Source organism: Callorhinchus milii, unplaced genomic scaffold, assembly GCF_018977255.1.
Source record: "Callorhinchus milii isolate IMCB2004 unplaced genomic scaffold, IMCB_Cmil_1.0 Scaffold4, whole genome shotgun sequence".
Classification (NCBI taxonomy): Eukaryota; Metazoa; Chordata; class Chondrichthyes; order Chimaeriformes; family Callorhinchidae; genus Callorhinchus; species Callorhinchus milii.
The window spans coordinates 9,363,316-9,382,914 of NW_024704745.1; the positions used below are offsets into that span (position 1 = coordinate 9,363,316).

At 38.1% G+C, this 19,599-nt stretch overlaps 1 protein-coding gene across 1 annotated transcript; it reads left to right on the forward strand.

Annotated features, from left to right (window-relative positions):
* The first annotated feature begins 4,690 nt into the window (after positions 1-4,690).
* On the forward strand, positions 4,691-18,294 carry adgrg7.1 (adhesion G protein-coupled receptor G7, tandem duplicate 1). The gene is made up of 11 exons (XM_007895888.2): positions 4,691-4,762; positions 5,236-5,372; positions 5,680-5,787; positions 7,203-7,363; positions 8,266-8,421; positions 9,430-9,542; positions 10,498-10,832; positions 12,187-12,268; positions 13,403-13,564; positions 14,839-14,995; positions 16,148-18,294. Exons 3-11 carry the CDS (start codon positions 5,766-5,768, stop codon positions 16,370-16,372), a joined length of 1,413 nt encoding a protein of 470 aa, XP_007894079.2. The 5' UTR covers positions 4,691-4,762; positions 5,236-5,372; positions 5,680-5,765; the 3' UTR covers positions 16,373-18,294.
* Positions 18,295-19,599: the final 1,305 nt, after the last annotated feature.

Here is a 19,599-nt window from a genome sequence, read left to right on the forward strand (position 1 = left end):
AAATGCCAGATTGTGATCATAAAGTGTTCTTGTGAGGTTCAAAGTTTATCTGTTGGTGCAAATAACTGATGTTCTGTCTGTATAAGGTTACACCGCAGAAATAGAAGATGACTCCTCTTGGAAATGATTTATTTTCTGTCATATCTATATTTTACTTATCTCTTCACACACACCTCTCTTTTAGCCCCCACTCTCCTACCATTTTTAACTGTGCTTTTGGTCATCTTATCATCTTTACAGTATATTCTGTGAAGCGCTTTGACACATCTCGGCGACATGATGGGGCACTATATCAAATGCAAGGATTATTATTATTATCATTCCCCTCCCCACCCACCTCGTCTGCCACCCCCAGCTCAGGTACCCATCCAGCAATAACAAGCTCCTCCTGACATGAAAAGCACCATATCAATTTAAATTGTATTGTATTGTGATTCTATGCTTTCCTTCCTCCCTCCTTCTATTCAGTTAGCAAGCTTTTGTATCCTATTACCTTTTTATTCTGTCTTGCTTTATATTTTGTTTCAGTGTCATGTATGTCCAGTTTCCTTATTAAGCCATCTTATTCGAAATTAGTGCATATTAGGTCCCTCCATTATAGTGGAGATGGAACATGTTAACAGAATATTACAACACACTTCTTGTTCACAATATTTCATGAGAACCTTTGTTTTTGTTAATGATTTTTAGATTCTTTTACAAAGCCACAATCTTCTCATTCTCCGAGCCCATATCCATGTAATTGCCAAAACAATGGAACCTGTCAAAATGAAATCTGCATTTGTCTGGATGAATGGAAAGGAGATCATTGTGATATTGGTTTGTACATCTGATCATTTTGATTGTGAAATGTCTTTGATGATCAATGATAGACAATTAATTCGTAGTTGGGTTAGAATCGTAGCCAATCGAATGCTGCAACAGTGAGAAATTGTAGAGTAACCACGTAATCCTCTAATTTCAGTGTCTTGGTACATTCTCCTGAAATAAAATGCGCTATACAAATGCCATTTTTTTTATTTTTGAATGTAATTGGTATTGAACTACTGTATGGGGTAAAGTTAGGCACATTTCATAAAGCGTCCCTTGCATTAATTATGACAAGGAATCCTTTATGGAACATCGCGACCTTTACCCCTATCATTGGAATCTTGTAGCAAAAGACATGGGTTCGATTCCCGGCAGGATGAAATGTTGGACAAGTTTCCTTACTCCACACGTCTCTGTTTACCGAGCAGTAAGTAGGAACCCAGTTGTTAGTCGATTGGCAGATCACCTTTCCGGGGGTAATAATCCCTAAAAAAAAATAATGTGGTCACTTCAATCCACGACTGTATGTGGGACACTGCTGTGTGCAATAGGCTGCTGCATTTCGCCCACAAAATATACAGTCAATTCACTTTACAGTATATTCTGTGAAGCACTTTGAGAGGTCTCGAAGTCGTGATAAGGCGCAAAATCAAATGCAAGGATTATTATTGTTATTATTTTCCAGAATACACCATTGCCTGTGTTTGCTGATGCACAATCTTTACAGAGCTCCATTTGTTTTTTCTGCAGCAAATTTTTGTGAAAGGCATAAGTACAATTCTGCTCAGGGTGTCTTTACATTCAATCGTATTTTGGTGGGGCAGTATGGCTATTCTAATGAAGAATGCGAACCACACACTTTAAATGGTATGTTCCTTGATTCACTTGAAGGTTGTTTCTGGGAAATTGCTGTGCACAAATTATTTTCCACGTTTGAATGGGGGGGGGGGGTGGGCATGCTAAAAAGAGATTGGTTTGTAAGAAATCATTTCCAATATATATTGTTTTGGAGCTTCAAACATGAATTTTGTGAAAAGTTGTGATACGGTCAATGTTTAAAGGATAGACTATGAAATGATCATGCACATACAGTCCAACAGTATTAAATGGAAATGCCTGCAGCCATTTAAAAACATATTACTGTACATTCGATGGTATATCATGTGTTGACACTCTGTCTTTGCCAGTTTGACAAAACTGCAAAATATTTGTATGAGTGACTTATTTTTTCTTTAAGAAATGTCTTTATATCTCAACAGCAAATATTTCAAAGGCAACTCGACTGTGCACTGAGAACAATAGGACCATCACTCTACAAGATGTCACGTTAGTCGATTGTAATAAAANTCTGGAGAACCTCATGGAGCAGGTAATAGTTCTTTTTTAACAGTTAATAAGCAGTTGGAGGAACATGGAAAAGAATGAGTTAGAAGGAAAGTGATACTGTATTAAATGTGCTCAGTGGGTTTCAAGGGAATAATCTTCCCCCTTTAATTGTAGCGTGACTGAATGCACGATTTAATGTGTCGGCTTTTACACATGATGTAATGAGATGTTTTCACCATCGACCATAATGTTCACAGATAAATGTTGAAACTGTCAATAAAATGATTCACAAAATCTCAACAGAGGCAGTGATTGATCATCTCCGCAATTCTGGGGGGTCAGTCAGGTGTCTGACACATGCGGAAACCCATCACCATGCTTAAAAACATCCAAACCAAACTTAGAATTCCATGCGTCCCACTTACACATGGAAATCCCAGAGACAGATTGTTGGAATGGAATGCAGTCTCTCTCTCTGGAAGAACGCATCCTGATGAGCCCAATACTGTCCTACTAGGTGGCAACGATTTTGCAAGAGTTTTGAGTCACTCTTAACATTGTGTTACGTTTGACATTATTCGACTGTTCGATAAATTATTTTCTATTAACAATCAGACCATTAACCAACAGATAATGGGGCATATCACTGAAGAGGAATTGCTGAAAATTGCTATCACCACTCAAATCTTGACTTCTGAACCAGATAAGATGACTGCGGAGAACATTACCTTTGCTGCTCAAATGGTTGAACACATTCTAAACCAGTCAAATTTATTGGACTCATTTCAGGTGACTAGCGGTTATTGAATTACTATGTGGCTTTGGCAGCTTGTGCCGAAACCAACACTTGGTGATTAACAGTTATTTTTAGGTTCAGGTAAAGCAGCTACATGCCATATTAAAACCAGTAAGAGGTTAATAATAATAATAATAATCCTTGCATTTGATACTGTGCTTTTCATATCTTCTAGACGTCCCCAAGCGCTTCACAGAATATACTGTAAAGTGAATTGACTGTATATTTGTGGGCGAACGCAGCAGCCAATTGCGCACAACAATGTCCCACAGATGGTCGTGGATTGAAAATGACCAATTTATTATTGTTTTTGGAGGGATTATTATTAGGCGTATGGAGTAAGGAAACTTGCCCAAGGTTTCGCCCTGCCTGGAACTGAACTCAGGTCTCTCACTTGCAAAGTGAGTGCTCTAACTACTGAGCTACAGGACTCTGAGTCCTGAAATTTCTCATGGTTCTAGCCTCAAGATTAAATTTAATTTACTTTAAAACGTCTGAAAAATTCTAAAATTCAGTCTTAATTTGGACTGCCAGGACATTTTGGTTTTCCGAAAATTGGCTTTCAAATTAAGACTGAATTTAATGGGGTAGTGGTTAGAGCTGCAGCTTATGGTTTGTGCCAAGTTTGCTATCTCAGGCGGGGCTGCATTAGGAGGATAAAGTGACTCTGGTCTTCCCAGCGTGAGCGAGGGGAAAAGCAGCCGAGAGAACTGGAGTGAATGCAGTAGTGAATTGAAGAGAATGCAGCAGTAGAGGCTGTGTGAATGCAGCACCGAACTGGAATGAATAAGGCAGGGAATCTAAGTATCGGCCTATCTTTGAATTGAGATTAATCATATCCTATAGCGAAGCCAGCAAATTGAGTCCAGCACTATACTGGACTATCCTTTCCTGATGGTTCCTTCAAATGATTGTAATCTGTAATAGAAGGGCATTATTGAGCCGAAATAGCGGGGTAATCCTGGGACTTTACAAATCACTGGTGCGACTGCATTTGGAATACTGTATGCAGCTCTGGTCACCGCAATATAAAAAGGATATTGCAGTGATTGAGAGGATACAGTGGAGGGCAACCAAAATGATTGAGGGGATGGAGGGACTGGACTACGAGGAGCAATTAGATAAACTTGGCATGTTCACACTGGAAAAGAGAAGGGTGATATGATTACAGTCCTTAAGATTCTGAAGGGAGGAGATAATGTAGACCATGATGAGCTTTTTTATCTTGTATTGAACAGTAGAACCAGAGTCTACAACTGAAGGGAGTTGAATTCAGAACAAATCTGCAGAAACATTACTTCAATGAGCGAGTGGTAAACTTATTGGACAGCCTCCCTGGGGAGACAGTGGAAGCAGAAAATGTCATTTGTTTCAAGAACAAATTAGATAGAAAATAATATCTCAGGATACAGTGTATAGTTTGGGACACAACATATCAAGTGACTGCCAGGATGGTGGAAGGCGAATTAGATGGACCTTGGTCTTCTTTCGCCTGGCAAATTCGTACGTTCTTATGATTATTAGTCTGAGCCCCTCAATTGCCTGGCACACAGTTCTCTTATTTCACACAGCATTTCATTTACAGCACTCATTCCAAATCACCTATAACAATTAAAATAGTTTTTTGGAGTAAACTATTTGAGGGTCAATTAAAATATGTTGACCGAGATACTTACTGACTCTCCTATTGCTTTTATTGTCTGTCTAACCTTGTGTTTTTGATTACTTGCAGGCTGCTTTCTTAGCAATCACCACGATCAGCCAACTTCTGAATGTTAATCAAACTGCGTTTGATCCCACGAATATAGAAATATTTAACATAACACAAAGGTGATTTACTGTTCAAACTATGAATATACACTGAGGATAAATTGAATGTGGAATCTTGTATTTTAATTTTTTTGGTATTTAACACTATCATTGGCAAGTTTGAAGTATGTAGTTGTGTGAGGTCAAAGCGCTCTGGGATTTTGCCCTGTGTGAGAGGCCCTATATAAATGCAACTTGTTTTTATTATCAGTATGGAATTCAATGCTGAATGTGTTTCACCTTATGAATATTTTAAACTGGTTTTCTGCTTTTTCAAACAATTTTTTATTAACTTTTTATTTTACTGTAAAGTGTAACAGCTGTATTTTATAAGGGGACAAATATAAAATATTCCGATAGAAACAAGTTTAAATGGCCATGATTGGTGTCAGGCGGTGTATTTCCTGAAAGTATGCTCGTTGTTTTAGAATGAAGTAATAAGTACGTGGAAAATCTATGTAGTTATACAAAACAACTTTTTTCATTCAATTTAGTCTGACAGAGACTTTGGAAGATGTCCTCACAGATTTAGGAAGTAGCTTTAGCCAAGTGGTTCAACCCAATCTTGCAGTTTCATCCATTAAACTGGAGAGTGGTACAACACGTGGAATTCTGCTTTCTGCATTAAAAGGTAACATTCTGTTGCAATCTGCCTTTATACATTTGAATTTAATAAGTGGCACTAAAAACATTCAAGCCATTAAAACATTAATAATACTGCACATTACACATTTGCTGCTATGTTCAATATTTAACACATTCTCCTAGTGAGGTTATCTTTACTACTACAATATGACTGCAGAGTTTGAGCCACTTTGACACCAGATTAAATGACACTGACCCAAATTTTTGCATTCTTATTGAAAACATCAGAAAATGACAGACACCTCTGAGTAATATAAAGTTGATTTTAATTAATAAATTGCATTGTTTTACAGGATACGATGATACTTTAGTCTCAAAACGAATTGAGCTGAACACCAATGCCTCAAAGTTCTTACTAAATACAAATGCGGAAGTTCAAATGTTTATCAATGTTTCCACAAGTAAGTAAGGAGGTTCCTTCATTTCATAATTTTAAATACCTATCTTGTTTGGGAAGGTGGAGAATTTTCTTCAGTATTGCTTTGAGCCTACGATGATGGCAATTATATTTCTTCTCATTCTTTCAAAATAACAATCCTACTTGTTTCTTAAATGAGTGCAGTGACCTCACCTCAACCACACTTCCTGGTAACCCATTCCAGTCATTACTTAACTTCTGTGTAAAGAAATACTTCCAGGTGTCTGTCCTGAAATTGTCCCTGTGCAATCCTAAACCAGTATCCTCTTATTCTTTGGAGTATCTGTGTCATTGTATTAGCCTGGCTGAGGACTGTGAATTTATTTTTACCACTTAACATAATTAGTAACACAATCACTTTAGTGTGAACAGCCTTGTGTCGGCAAATATCTTTTTGTGGTCAGGAAACAGAGGAACAAGAGGCGTGGAATAAAGAGCAAACCAAACGTACACACACTTTTATAGCAGTGAATCATTACTGTTATTGGTATAAATCAATATGAGAAAACCTTTGCATGATGTCAACGTGACTTAAAACAAGACTGAAAACAACAGCCAGGAATTTCATTTAAGTAACAGGAAATAAAAGCAGCTTTGGATCTAAAATTCCAGATGAGGAACAACTGTAATGGTGGAAAAATAAAACAATTTGGATGTGATTATTGACCAAATACTGAATGTATCTAGTAAGACAGAAGCTCTTATCAACATGACCATTCATATAGAGTATTGGGATCCTTTTAAAAGGCATTTTCATTTTACCAAAACAAGATACTTTGGCCCTTTTCAATAAATTGTGTGCAATTTTAAAGATGACACTTGCTAAAGAAAATCGGTGTACAGGAGGTGCTTCAAGGAAGAGGGACAAGGATGATGCTCAAAACAGAGAAGAGGTGAACATAATTGAACACCTTTTCCTCACAGAAAAGAAGACTTAGAAGGGTTGAATTGTGAAATACTTAAAGGCACGATTAATGTGAATGGGGTATTAGAATTAGAGAACGTGATGAAATATGGCGTGGTTCGGTGGAGCTGGACAAATATCTGGTCAGAAAAGGATTGGATGTTGTAAAGTGGGGTGTGCACCTAGATTACAAATACTCTAGTCCTGTTGAGATCATTGGAAACTAATCTGTACAATGGTCTGAATTGCACAGATTATAATGTCGGTTTAATAACCTGGGGATTTAACTCAGTGAGCTTCTGGGGTCAGAGTGATTTGTAATTATTCAGGAAAGGCTAATTGTAAACAGTCTGAAGAATTGTCTCCAATTTGTTCAAGTGGCCTTTTTTTCATTTTTTTTTAACGACTGATAAACTGATGCTACTGAAACTGCGAAAACAACTGCCATCCCTAAGTAAAGTCGGTTCTTAATAAATGTGCTTCCTTTGTTGCAGACCAAAGTCAAGTAGGAAAACTGGGTTTCATCCTCTATCAAAATGACAAGTTCTTTCAGTCGAAAGTCCACCGAAGCATAAATGATGGAAGCCGACGGGTTATTTCTGGAAATATTGCTGATGGGATTCTGAACAGTGTGGAACTGCTTTTTAACCCAAAGGTAAGTGTAGAAAAAGCAACTCTTGCTATTGAATCTGTGTAACACAGTCCTTCAGTATTCACAGAAAATCAGAGAGATATAAATTCAGCAGATAAGTCCAAACTCCTATGTGGATCCAAGCCAGCAAGCCAGGAGCTGGTTGTGAATGGATAAATGCACAGAGGTTATTTGGAATATGACAAGAGATTAGAATAAAATTGACATTATTGGAAGCCACGCAAACCTTGAGCTAATTGTAACAATGTACACTTCACGTCAAGTTACCTTGCAGAATGAACAGCCATCTGCCCCAGTCAATGCTTCCCCACACTGTTAAACTACCAAGAGGCATTAAATTACCACACCAAAACACGTGTTTCTTGACAGAATACAGGGAAGAAAAATTCTGCAAGCAATGGAAATACTAATTAATTTGGTACCCACAGCGCCTTTCATGTTGGTAGAATGTCCCAAGGAACTTCACAGGATATACTGTAAAGTGTACAGTGACTGCACATTTTGTGGCTGAACAATGAAACAGTAAATAGGTAAATAACTGGTGAATGCGAAAGGTTTGTAATACATCACCTTAGCTGAGTAGATAGTTTCAGAATTTTGTTACCATAACAATGTGAATCATAGGGGTAATAATTGTGGGGGTAATAATTCCTTAAAAAAATAATAAATTGGTCACTTGAATCCATGACTGTTTGTGGGATGCAGCTGTGCCCAATTGGCTGCCGCATTTTGCCCACAAAATATACAGTCAATTCACTTTACAGTATATTCTGTGAAGCGCTTTGAGACGTCTCAAAGATGTGATAAGGTGCTATATCAATACAATAATTATTATTATTATAGATGATTAATCTGACATGATTTCTCTTTTGAAAAAATCCTAAGCGAAAATTATTTCTATTCAGTACAACTCTGCAGAGTATTTCCTTCATGACCACGCCTGTGTATTTTGGGACTACCGAATGGATGATTGGAATACTGCAGGCTGTACAAAAAGCACAGATGAGTTTGGAAACTTGAGGTGCCAGTGCAACCACACCACCAGCTTTGCTGTGTTGATGGTAAGTTGGAATTGATAACAACTAAATGTGTTATTAATACTGTTTTCAGCAACCACTCAAGGGACGGGATCGTAGAGATGAGACCTTTTTATGTACAATACAACAGAGAATCACATTTGTACGGCATCTTTCATGCTGGGAGGATGTCCCAAGGCGCTCAGGGATTTGGACCTGAGCAGTGGGGTGGGGATTGGGGAAAGGGAGGATGGAGGTCAGGGAGGGTGGCTGAAGGCACGGGTAAAGAGGAGGGGTTGAGGCGTGCCTTGAAGAAAGCAAGGGAGGTTGTGAGCAAGCGAGGTGAAGGGAATGTGGGATGGAGTTCCAAAAGGTGAGGGCGGAGAGGCTCTACTCCCGACCGCCGATGTAAGGATGACTCCTAACACATTTATCAACACCGCCTCGAGCTGTGAGATGTCTCGAAGACACGATAAGGCGCTATATCAAATGCAAGGATTATTATCATGGTCAATATCACCAAGGATAATACAATACAAATTTACATTTATATAGTGCCATTTCACATCAGGAGGATGTCTCAAAGCGCTTAACAGTAATGGCTGGGCACCTGAGTATGTGATAATATCACTTGCCGCATATCTTTCCTCCCCCACCCCCACTCCTCCCCCCCACCCACCATTTACATATACTCAGTGGGGAAAAAAAGTCGATATAAAATAGCATTGTTTAAATAGCTTGTACCTACAGGAAATGTTCCCAGAATCTTATATCTTTTAGGTGAACTCATTATTTACCACATATAAAACTTTCCTTAAATTTAGTAATGAAGCTTGAGATGTTTGCGGCTGTTTGTGGGACCTTGCTGTATGCAAAATGGTTGCCGCATTTGCCTACCGGAAAACGCATATAGCAAAGGAGTCATTTTACTTGATAGTAAAGTGGTTTGAGATGCTTCAATGTGTGATAAGATGCTGTAAAACTTCTCATGCAAAAAAAAGTATTGCGTGCAGGAAGCCAATTTAAATGTGTGTTTTATTTTAATCACGATAGAGTTTCAGGTACAATTACACCTACACTGAACCACTTGAGATCATGTCGTATGTTGGATGTGGGTTTTCAATGGCAGGATTAACCATTACAATTGCATTTCAAATTTTAACCAGGTGAGAATTTAAACTGATGTCGATTGTGTCAAAGTTTATGGAACTTTTCTTTTTTTATGCTTTGCTTGAATGTGTTTCTGCTTGCACCCAGTGACCATAGGGGTGCAAAAAGAGACACACGTTGTGATAATCATCATTGACGATTTTGTCATGAAAAGTTCAGTCAATGTCTCCCCCCGTCCCCTCCCCATATCTAAATTTTGATAGCTGCATTCTTCATCCTTTCTTCATATATTGACAAGTGCTCTGAGATGCTACACTGAGTGAAGGCTGCTATATAAATGCAAGTTGTTATTGTTCTTGATGACGTTCTTGGGGGTCACCTGATGAGAAATCACAACCAGGTCAAGATTTATTCTGTATCTCTTTGGAAAGCTTTCCTGTCTTTAGTATAGGAGTACTTTGATCATTCCTTCTTTGAATTTTACTCTTCATGTCTCTCCTGAGCTACAACCTTAACAGCCCAGCGCAAAGTTCAGTCTCTCTGCACCCTCACTGTCTTATAAACCAACACTCATCACACATCAACACTTATTTTCCCCCCAAAATATACAGATAATTCCCTTTACAGTATATTCTGTGAAGCGTTTAGAGACATCTCAACAGCACAATAAGGCACTCTATCAAATGCAAGGATTATTATATCATATGCAGTATATCTGCTTCTTTCTACAGCTCATTCTTTGCCAGGGTTTCAAAAACCTGTAACTCCTTACCTATCCCAGTCTTTCCTACAAATCTGAAGACTTTTATACCTCAAATTTATATTTCCTAAATACTGCTTCTTGACATATTTGAATTATTCTTCTATTTTTTCCATCGGTAGAAATGCACTGCACCATGTCTCAATATTCCAAAAAAAGTGTCTCAGTATGAAAAAAAATGAAGTCATATAATATGAAACCAGAAGTAAAATTTTAAACAAAACTGTAACCAATGCAAAATTTCTCTTCAGGAAAGCACGCAAGACCTCACTTACCTGTGTGACTGTCAGCCTCTGCACGTCAATGCTCATCGTCAATTTGGTCTTCCTCTCTGGAATCAATAACCCCAATGCTCTGAAAGAAAAAAGCGCTGCCAACAACACAGAGAACATCGTGCTACGTTCGAACTGGTCTGACCCACCTGAGGTGCACTGGTGCACTGCTGTTGCTGCCATTCTCCATTACTTTTTACTGGCTACTTTTACCTGGGCTGCGCTGTACGGTGCACAGATGTATGTTCTGCTCGTTCACGTATTCAAACAACTTCCACGACACTTCCTGGTACTCATATCATTAACTGGATGGGGTAAGAAAATATGCAAGTTGTTCACGGACCTGGGGTGTGGATCGTTAAGATTTTTTTGCATTTCTTGCTGCTTTGGCCCTTGTAATTGGACAATTTAAAGAGGAGGAATATAATATTAGCTTCAAAGCAGACATGTTGTCCATTGTATTGGGTTTGTATCAACAATTACAAAAACTGCACATTGGGTTTTGATTAACAATTCAAAAAAATTCTAAGCTCTAGAAAAGCTGTAACCATTATATTATTATGATGAATAATAATATTTGTTGTCTTAATAGAAATATTATACCAAAGTTTCCATATTAAGTAGGTTCCGAAATAGACTGGCCTGATATAATTGTGCCTCCTTCAGGAGGAAAAACACTCACACAAACTGAAGTCAATGAACTTAAATCTGAATTTGTCCCAGGCTCAAACCTGCCACAGGAATTAGAAAGCAAGTTTCCGTGACTTGCATTAGTAATAATAACAATCCTTATATATAAGGCTCTATATCAAATGCAAGGATTATTATTATTACTATTCTAATAATATTACTATTATTAGGAGACATCTTAAAGCACTTCACGGAATATACTGTAAAGTGAATTGACTGTATATTTTGTAGGCGAAACACTGCACCCAATTGCACATATCAGTGTCCCACAAACAGTCATGGATTGAACTGACCAATTTATTATTACTATTTTTTTTGAGCGCTGACAACCTGAGTTTAATAATTGTTTTAGAAAAATTGTAAGGTATCCTTCCCCCACTATTATTGCTGTCAAAATCAACTGACAAAAATGTGCAACAAGCATTGAATGTGAGTTTCGAAACAAATAAAAGAAGCTTAATCAGTTACATGAGTTTTTGAAAGAATCAGAATAAATTGCTATGCTTCTGTGTAAAATAAACCAATGTAAAATAATTATAATTTGAAGAATCTGCTACAGGACATTATAATTGCTCATGTATTACTCATGTATGTATTATCACTGATCTGCGGTTGAATTTTGCCACATATTAACATTGAATAGCAGATCATAAATGGGCTAAACAAATTCTTACTTTATTGCATGAAGTTGACATTCACTGGCTTGAAATTATCATAGAGTTTATTTTGCTCAAATCAAACACGACCTTAATTTAAGAACTTCACAGTTGGAAAATTTAAGTATTTCTAAACACACCCTCTTCCTTATTATCCTCAGAGATAATTAAGGAACATAATACAATTGGAAACACCACAATTTTCACCCCTTAAAATTTAAGCACGTGTTGAGGTAGATCCTATCCCTTGACAAAACGCAACAGGGAATCTAATAGAAACACCACCAAAACTCTATAATTTTTCATTCCATTTATTTCTCAGGGATTCCAGCAGTAATTGTTGCTACAACATTAGCTGTTACCTATAGGGCAGAGAGCTCCCTAAGTTATCGCCAAGAGGAGTTGTAAGTACAAAATCTCATGTATATTTCAAGTCAATGCTTCCCTGTGAATTGTTTGATGGTTTCTGTGTTAAATCAGTTTTAAAGTGTAGAATATATGTACGCATAAGAGGTCGGGCCTACTGCCTCTATGCCCTCACCCTTTGGAAGACCATTTCACAGTCACTTCGCCTTGCTCCCCTCCCTTGCCTCGTGGAAGGTACATCTCAAGACCCTCCTCTTCGACTTTCAGTAGGGGTAGGGGACTCCTACCCCTACCGTCCCTGCCCTACACCCTTCTTAATCCCTGACTGTCCAGCACCTTGGGGTGTCCTCCCAATGTGAAAGGTGCTATACAAATGTAATTTGTTGTTGTTGTGGCAAATTATTATTCCTAAACACTGTACTTGTGAAATTCAAGATCTTGTACCTTAGACCTTAGACTGAAAACGCAAGTCTTTTTTAACTTACTTCTGACATTTCCTGGATTGTCACCAAAGAATTAAGAGGCAGGTCAGAAACCTTTTTTCATACTGATGAACGCTAGTTCATGGTTACAACTGGCTACTAAAGCTAACATGATAACATAACAACGTAAAGAGGAATTGGATAAGTAATTTTTGAAAATTAATCTTGTAAAAGTGTGTGGGGCAAAGAGCAGAAAATTGGGTTTAGAGAATATAATTCCAGGGAAAAAAATTGGCATCCGCAGAGGTGAAATAGCAGAATTGTCTGAGGTCAGAAATGAAAACAAGGAAAATATATATTGGATTATACATTATTTCTGATATAAATGTTAAATACAGTGAAGGAAGGTGGAAAACTTTCAGTAGTCATGTTCATGAAAAAGCGATTACACTGAGTCTTTAAGATTAAAACATATCAATTGGCTGCTGTGTTTTGCCCACAAAATATACAATTTACAGTATATTCTGTAAAGCGCTTTGAGACGTCTCGAAGATGTAATGAGGCGCTGTTTCAAATGCAAGATTATTATTATTTATATCTAAATAGAACGATGGGCATCTTGGGTTTTAACTTAAAAATATAAGGTAATGATCACCTCACTCTGTGTTATACGTGTCTGCCACTCAAATTGATGCTATTATTATTAAACTATTATTCAAAGACATTTTGGGTCTGATATTTGTGTTTCAGCTGCTGGCTTGCTGGCTTGGACATACATGGCAATTTGGATTTTTCAAAGCCAATGTTATGGGCATTTCTTATTCCAGTGGGGATTATACTTCTATTTAATTTAGCCATGTTTGTTTTGGTGACAAAAATGGTGCTGTTCAACCAAAGTCAAGATACTTGCAGGTAATCATCATAATGAGACAATGTCAAATCTATTTTTTAAAATATGGTAGTTTATTACTGTTTTCTGATTATTCTCTCCTAACAATAACTATTTCCAATACTCTGGTAATCCAGCAGACCTAAACCATCCATTGAGATATATCTGCTTCTATGGGCACCAGGCTATGAAGTCCTGTGACAGCATTGGGGTTCCTCTATCACCAACTTTCTTTTTTTGCCATCTCTTCTTTGGTTTAGCACTCATTGATTTGTTTATATGGTTCATTGGTATTTTCAACACCTTAAAGCCTGAGTGGGATTCAAGCCAAGTGCAGAGGCATAAGGACATTATTCCATTTACAAAACCCTTTCTGTTTAAATTTGTTCCGATGGCTGGTATTTAATGATTAACAAAAATATAGCTGTAAGCGGTTTTGTAGCACAAAATAAGGCCTTTTTGGTAAACTAAAGTCTTGGCCCTCTATTGGTAAGATCATTAGTTACTGAACTTGTGCAGACTTGTGCTGTGGTCCTTTAGTCCATTGAGAAATGAATTAATGCTAAACCATTTCACGTGAAACCTCTGGCAACGTCCTCATTGTTTTTCACCAAATTTGTATTGAACATAAAATAAAATTGATTGAGGTGGAAGGGCACTCAGGTGGAAGGGCACTCATGCACTTTATATTCGGTACTAAGACTACAGAGAGATTTATTTCTTCCATTTAGTTTTTCTTTCTTTAAATGGAACCTGCAATTACCTTTGGCTCATTATATATATTCATAACATGATAATGTATGACTGTAAAACCTCCATAGTCATTCCCAGTTAGTATTTAAAGAAAATCCCACCTCTTTTAGGCAAGTATTTTCTGATGTCCAGATATAAAGTAAAGTAAATTGCATCATATACATTCTTCATCTCAATTATGCCACCACAAGGAAGCATCAAACTTTCTCACATGTCTCCCAGCAACAACTTAAGGTTAGCAGAGGCTCGGAGACTGATCACTTTTGCTTCTCACAACCTGGTTGATATGTGGCACAATAAAATCAATAGGATAGGGAAAGAAAATAACCTAACTTTTAAAACAATTCCAGAATAATATGAGAAAGAATCCTATTCTATAATTTTGACCAAGAGATGACATTTATACATATTTATACACATGTGCTTTTACCGAAATATGAAGGTACAAACTTACCTTAGCATCTTTTTTACAAGCAAGTAGATTGCTCCAATATCTGCAAATGTTTTTTAGTTGATTTGCTTCTTTATCCTGCTTTTTACTTAGTGCTAAAAAGGTGTCCTCAGCGAAGAAGGTGATTGGTTCTTTATCTGTATCCGTTGTGTTGGGTTTAACATGGAGCCTGGGTTACTTGATGCTCATAGACCATGATAATACACGCACTGTCTTCAGCTATATCTTCTCTGCTCTAAATACCACTCAGGTTTGTAGAATTCTTTTCTAGAATTACCAGAGTTAGAGTTAATTAAATTTGTGATCCTGTGGTGAAGTAAGGACCGACAAAAATTCTTCAATCAATTGATATTTATTAATACAAATGAGTAAATATATGCATATCAAAGTTATATGTTTCATCAAATGAATGTTTACGACAGGTTAGTAAAGTTCATTGCAAACGGGTTGATCGGATCAATATAGTGGCTTTCATGTTGGAATCGGCTTGTTAACATGCATCAATCCATGTTGATTGTAGTTTATCCCTCTTTCCTCGAGATTAGTTGTGATTAGCTGCTCCATTCTCTATTCTCTGATATAACCCCCAAAGTCTCTGATTCTTTACACCATTTTGGTCACATGCGCCAGTCAGTTCGATGTGTTGTTAGAAACAGCAGCTGCAAACCAAGGACAAACTTTATCAAAATTCCAACAGCTTGTTTCAAAACAAGTCTTTGTCCCACGGTGATTTTGAAGAAAATATGCTTCCACCATCCTTGTCTTTCAAGCAGTTGCAGCTTTCCTGAAGTTAAACAAGTCCATAAGTCTTCGCAATTTTTCTTTAGTCAACCCTTTGGTCAACTCAAGCAATCCAGAATTCTGGGTTTCTGCTTACACTACTGATGGAATGATGAATGTGATGCTTCATAACAGATTTGATTTTAATTATTATACTTTTTATTCCATTATTTCATATCATGACTATTCCAAAACTATTATGTTTTTCTTCTTTATATTTTAATTGGATCCAAAAAGGAGCATTTGTTGCACTTTTAGGAAGTTTTTAGGAGTACAATTTACCATGCCAAAGCTTTATAAGTAGGTATACAATAATAATGATAATCCTTACATTTGATATACCACCTTATCACATCTTTGAGACATCTCAAAGCGCTTCTTAGAATATACTGTAAAGTGAATTGACTATATTTTGTGGGCGAAATATACAACACAAGCAGATAATAAACCCTAAAGTATTAAACCTCCAAATGTAAGTAATAATGTTTCGGTAATCAGAAATCACGAAGATTCATGGACTTGTTTAACTTATTTTATTACTATCTCAGAAAATTAACAAATCATTTTATACCGTTTTTTGTACATTAATATTTCTACTAAAACATTCTTTTTCAATCAACAGGGTCTACAGATCTTCATTCTGTTTACTGCTAGTCGAAAAACATTTTTTAAAAAGGTGATCAGTCTCGCCTGGGGCTCCAAATTTCCTGTGAACACTGATGTTGCCCATTCTAGATGCTTCTCAATTCAAGGTTTAAACACTCCAGAGAGTGAAGAACATTACACCCAAAATGACACACTGAACTTCTCTGAAACGACTGAATCCATACCTTCCGTTTTGTATTAGACCATAAAGGAACACGTCTTTGAACTGGAAAGACTTTTGAAACAAGATGGATTTTTCAATAGTTTTACTCCCTTTGAGTGCTTCCTTTGCCTTTCTGATGCCTTGTTTGTCTGGGAAGATAGCCAGGTGGAGGGGAGAGAGTTTTGTGTGTTATTTAACGGATTCCAATAATGATGCCTCCTTGTGTTCAGCCATTGACAAGTTGTGTTAGATGGTCTCTTGATCGGTTTTCAATTTACCACAAGACAAAAGCCACTATCACAATGTTCAACCCAGTATCCCAGTGAATAAAATGGATTGCATGTGTCATTGTAAAATTTGAAACTTGGATAGGTGCTGGAATGAAAATGTATTACCACAAAGATCTAAACAAAGCGTCTTACTTACATTTCTTTAACATTCACATATAATCTGTTTGTTGAAGAAATTCACTTGAATTGCACCCATTAATTTTAATTTATACTTTTACAAAACATTGGAGCAAAGTGAATCTAAAGGAACATTATTTCATTTATACATCTGGAAATAACACTTTAAAATAACAAGTTGTCATTATTTTTTTTTACTTTTAATTATTCTATTTTAATCACATTTTCTGTAGGCTTTACTGTAATAAATATGTTTACAAGGAAATCTGTGACTGAATTGCAGGTATACAATTTAATACATAGTGGATATCTGAAGAAAAATATATGGAAGTTTAAAGTTAAATTTATTATTAACCCAAAACACTCTATGGTTTAACAATACATAGCTGGTATTATCACATGTATAGTTTGTACCAATGAGTGACGACATGTTTCTATAGCCTATCATCAATATTACCTGTGGCCAACAACCAGGTGCTGTAGCCCCAGGAAATCTAATTGTAACTGATAGCTGGGATTGATATTCTAACCAAGGTTTCCTAGGCACTTGAGCAGCACATCAATGAAGTGTGCCGAACAAAATATTGCAATCGGCATAATTTAAGCAACCCATCTTGGAAAATCAGCAAACCTATTACATTAAACTCAAATGGATTTGTTTTCAACATACACAATTGGAGACAAACTCTTTATCTGTAAGAACTGATAACAAACGAGAAAACAAAACTATTCTCCCTAATGGACCAAATCCATGATTTCCTGTCTTAACTTGTAGGTTATCTGGAATTAGATAATAAGGAATTCTTAAAGTTTTGTTCCAGGAATGAATACAAGATATTATGGATGGTGAATGACATGTCATTCTGTGGCAGAACAAATTCCTTTACACGTTCCTCCATTTTCCTGTTCATCACAAAGGACGCAGAACTTCTATTCGTAACGCCTTATACAAGTCTTGATTTTCAAATATCCAGCTGTAAACAGGAAATGAAATAGAAGTAGGTCATTTGGCCAGTTGTGCCTGCTCCATTTTCATGGCTGATCTGTAATTCAATAACATGGTGAAAACTCTTAACCTTTTTGCACAAAAGAAAGTTTCTTTGTCGGCTAATCAGTCAGTTCCTTCAACCAGGCCCATAATATTTCCGTGTTTGATACTAGCTACTAAAAGTTAGCTGTTATTAGTGAATAGGCTATGGGAAAAGGCCCACAGGTACCATCCAATACTATCCAGTTCATGATATCAAAAAGTCCTAATGAGGTTAGAACACTCATATAGTGTACATTATTCTATTGGTAACTATTCACCTACAAAATACAGTCACTACAATTTACAATAAATCCTGTGAAGCTCTTTTGAGATGTCATGATGACAATTGTGAAGTGTATTTACTGTAAAGTGTATTTAAATGTAAGGACTATAATTTGCTGACTACAGTAGGTGGAATACTGAAAGAAAACCTACCAGGTAGGTCATTTTGCCCAGCTGTTACACATTTGACACTTCCCAAGTACTTTAGATAGCATTTAAAAAAAATCCTTCTCCAAAACTAATTTGTCTCATGTCCAATGATTTGTTCCTTTTGTTGCCATAAAGATGAGTGTCTCTTGGTTGTATTTCACGACACTATTGGCTGTGTTAGATTGTGAACAACAGAGTGATTTCCCCTTGGGAGTTTTGATTTTGCAGATGGTAGGATTCAAAATTCAAACTTCAGTCTCACACAAATGTTTGTAGTTTGGGAACATTGTGAGTGACTTGTGAATCAGAAAAGGTGGGACTATTGAGAAGCTGGAACAGACAACTCCACCCCATTGAAAACAATCGCACTGTTTTGGCAAATGAGAATGACTGAGTTTGTGGTTACCTTCAAGGAAGATTTTTTTATTTTTTGAAAAACGGTCTTAAAAGATTGCAAAATGTTGCATGCGTGTGTGTGTGTTGGGGATGGGGTGCTAAGTTTTATAGAAACAGACCCAAGGTAATGACAGCAAATGAGGAAAATAGGGGTTCAGACGGAGGCCATTCAGCCCATAGAACCTGTTCCATCAGTTTATTAGATCTTGCCAGACCTCTGATACGACCTCCCCTCTCCCCACAACACGCACTTGCAGGTTGTGTAACCTAGGGTGACAATATATGAAGGGTGGAGGGTGGGTGTGCGGGGTGGGGGGGTAGAGATGGAGGGTGTGGTGGTGGGGGGGGGTCGAGGGTGGGTGTGGTGGTGGGGAGTAGAGTTGGACGGTGGATGTGGTGGGGTAGAGGTGGAGGGTGTGGTGGGGGGGGGGTAGAGGTGGAGGGTGTGGTGGTGGGGGGGGTAGAGGTGGAGGGTGTGGTGGTGGGGGGGGGTGGGTAGAGGTGGGTGGGTGTGGTGGTGGGGGGTAGAGGTGGGGGTGGGGTAGAGGTGGAGGGTGGGTGTGGTGGTGGGTGGTGTGGGGGGTAGAGGTGGAGGGTGGGTGTGGTGGTGGGGGGTAGAGTGGAGGGTGGGTGTGGTGGTGTAGAGGTGGAGGGTGGGTGTGGTGGTGGGGGGGGGTGGAGGGTGGGTGTAGTGGTGGGGGTAGAGAGGGACGGTGTGGGGGGTGGGTAGAGTTGGAGGGTTGGTGTGATGGTGGGTGGGGGGGGTGGGGGGGGTGGTGGTGTGTGGGGGTGTTGGTGGGGTGGGTGGTGTTGGGGTGGGGTGTGGGTGGATGTGGTGGTGTGGGGGTGTTGGAGTGTGGGGGTGTGGGGGGGGGTGGAGTGTGGGGGTGTGGGGGGGGGTGGTGTGTGGTGGTGGGGGTGTTGGTGGGGGGGTGGAGTGTGGGGGTGTTGGTGGGGGTGGTGTGTGGTGGTGGGGGTGTTGGTGGGGGAGGTTGGAGTGG

Excerpts from the sequence above, each read along its gene's own strand:
- adgrg7.1 (XM_007895888.2), top strand. The coding sequence starts at position 5,766 with ATGTTTATCAATGTTTCCACAA. Across the intron at positions 7,364-8,265 it reads AACTGCTTTTTAACCCAAAG|TACAACTCTGCAGAGTATTT; the intron begins GTAAGTGTAGAA and ends ATTTCTATTCAG. Across the intron at positions 10,833-12,186 it reads CATATCATTAACTGGATGGG|GGATTCCAGCAGTAATTGTT; the intron begins GTAAGAAAATAT and ends TTTATTTCTCAG.